The 3,053-nt window shown below is 36.7% G+C and overlaps 1 protein-coding gene across 1 annotated transcript in view; it reads left to right on the forward strand.

The window, feature by feature from the left end:
* The window catches only part of LOC103523103 (zinc finger protein 729-like), a gene marked incomplete at its 3' end in the record, with an annotated part of 11,410 nt that extends 8,362 nt beyond the window's left edge, over positions 1–3,048 (forward strand). The window contains exon 3 of the mRNA XM_026832858.1: positions 307–3,048. Coding sequence (XP_026688659.1) covers positions 307–3,048 — 2,742 coding nt within the window. The remainder of the gene's footprint in view (positions 1–306) is intronic.
* Between the last annotated feature and the right edge of the window lie 5 nt (positions 3,049–3,053).

The following is a 3,053-nucleotide window of genomic DNA, read 5'->3' on the forward strand; positions in this document are numbered from 1 at the left end:
GCTCTTCCGATCTGGGGGGGGGTAAATGTGAGTAGAATATTGTGCATTCCTGTAAAAAGAAAGTCTATTAGATTATTGTTACTCAAGAAAAAGCTAAAGTTTATATTGATGAAAGATTTAATAAGAAGTGCTTTATCCCACTTTTGTATCTAAAATGTGAATATTCTAACAGTGAAATATTTTAATATAGAAAAAAGTGCCCATGTGCCATCAGTAGGTAGGGAAATAGATAAATCCACACCCACTGGAATATGGTTATGCTAAACAAATCCACACCCACTCATGTTGTGTGTTTTATTGTTTCAGAAAGAGATCATCATGACTCTTAAAACATACACCTGTGACTTTTGCTCGGCTGCATTTGCTCTAAAACACTCAATAGCAGACCATATTCAAACAGAGCACATGGGAAATCCAAAACACCAGGACACTAAGCAATACCCAGCATTTAGAAATGGATCATTTTACATCAGAGCAGACATTGAACAACCTAAAGTCAAAGTTGAACATGAAACCATCATGAGTTATGCAAGGCGGCAGGTAGAGTATGAACAAGAGCAACAGATACCAGCTCAGGGGAAATCAATTCAAGAACGAAAATTTAAGTGTGAAATGTGCCCAAAATCATTTGATCACAAATCAAATATTCGAAGACATATGGCAGCAACACACGATCTTCAGAAGAAATATAAATGTAAGTTATGTGCACGTATGTATCGTTACAAATGGAATCTCAAAGCTCATCTGAAGATGCACAAGGGTCCCAAAATCTTCACTTGTGCTCAATGTGATAAAGCTTTTTCTCTTAAATCAAATCTATCAAAACATGTTAGACACCATATGGAGAATGTGAAGCAGTGTAAGATTTGTCTGGAGATATTTGAAGATGATGAAGTACTGGAAGAGCATGTCAAATCACACCAGAACAGAAGGTTCAAGTGTCCTTGCTGTGAACGAATATTCACGTCTGAGACTAGAATGAGAAATCACATTGACATGAAGCATGCAGATGAGAATCTTTTTAAGTGTAAGAAATGTCTCAAGGTATTCTCAGATGAAATTAAGTTCCATCTCCATGGTAGAGCTCATGCAAAGTTCTACCGATGTAGTGAGTGTGAGAAGCGGTTTGCAACAGAGGATATTATGAGACAACATTTCCGTAACTATCATAATAAAGAAGATGCCTATGTGTGCAACTATTGCTATGATTCGTTTGAGACCAAGTCTACTCTTGTAGATCACTTCTTTCATCATGGTAACCCTTATATGTGTAATCATTGTTTCCTTATGTTTCCTGATGAGAAAAACTTGCGTAATCACGAGTGTACCAGTTGTTTTACATGTCCTTTCTGTCAGAGAAAATATAAAATCGAGAAACATTTGGAGAAACACATTGAGTCATGCATACAACTTAACCCCACTACCACAGTACTCAAGACTCTACAGAAATGTCGCTACTGTCAGCGTATGTTTAGGAATGAAGACAAGTTGACAGCTCATGAATTGAGCCATACCATGGAGAAGACATTGTACAAGTGTTTATATTGCCACAAGGTATTCAAGAAGTCAACATCCTTTGATAAACACATGGAGCATCATAATCGTAATGTCCTTCACAAGTGCCATCTCTGTACCAAAGCATATCCTTCAGAGAAAAATCTAGATAGACATCTCTTAACTCATAATGTGAGAAGATCATTTCGTTGTAAATCATGTGGCAGAAGATTTGAAAGTGAAGAGTTATTGATTGTACATCAAGTGATCCATGAGAGAAAGTTTCACAAGTGTACACAATGTGAGGAGAGTTTCAAGAATAAGAAACATTTGAAGCAACACTTGCTAGCACATGAGAAGGTAAAGGTATTTCACTGTCCCAAGTGTCCCAAACTATTCAGACATGAGAGTCATCTTCAGAATCATGTTATTGTACATGATGAGAGTGAAGTACACAAGTGTCTCTATTGCTTCAAGGTATTTGTACACAAGGCACATCTAGACAAGCATCTTATCCTACATGAAACCAGTGAGATGCATAACTGTGACTTCTGCCACCTTACCTTTACTACTGATAATGATCTAATAAGACACATGCGCTCTCATGAGGAATATCACACAAAACACACGTGTGACATTTGTGGTGAAAAGTTTATCAATGATCTCAAGCTGAAAGCTCACATCAAAATTATCCACAACTTGTTTACTTGTATTCACTGTGGAGATACCCTAAATAATGCCAAGGACTATGCATCTCACCTACTTATCATACACAATATAGAAAGTTCTCAACAAGTAGAGAAGAATCTGAATAACATGTACAAGTGTGATCATTGCATGAAGATATTTTCTACAGAAATACATCTGAAGAATCATAAGAAATATATCCATGACAAAGTACATCTGGTCAAATCTCACTCGTGTCATTTCTGTTCCAAAACATTTGCTTTCCATAGTTTGCTCACGACACACATTGAGTATCATCATAGTCAGAATAACATAGAGTCAGAGAGTAACCAGTCTTCAGGGTTTATGTACAATGATGAGACGAGCAGCTACTCACACATCAAACAAGAGGATGATAGTTGTGATACATACATGGATGACACAACTGAAAATAGTAATACCTATTTGAAACAAGAAACACCAGATAACGAGGACATTGACACTACTCCTGTGCCAGAATCCAGTGATATATTGGCTATTAACTATGAGGACAAAGTAAAAGATGAACCTGTAAGTACAAGTAATGCCATTGTGCCCATAGACTATGTGAAAGGAGAAGTGCTAGATATAAATGAAGATGCTATCAGTACAAGTAATGCTATGATACCTATCCGTTATATCAAGGAAGAAATAATTGACGATATGAGTGATGAAGTGGATTATGCAGAACATCAGAACGGTGATCTAACTGGCAACTACTTTAACGAAGAAACCACTGAGAATTACATAGAGGACGAGGAGGAGTTACAAGAAGAAGATATTACCAATCATCTACACGAAATACAAAACGAAGACACACAGAATCATCTGATGGAAATAAAACAATATCATCT

Source organism: Diaphorina citri, unplaced genomic scaffold (genome assembly GCF_000475195.1).
Source record: "Diaphorina citri unplaced genomic scaffold, Diaci psyllid genome assembly version 1.1 scaffold15296, whole genome shotgun sequence".
Taxonomy (NCBI): Eukaryota; Metazoa; Arthropoda; class Insecta; order Hemiptera; family Psyllidae; genus Diaphorina; species Diaphorina citri.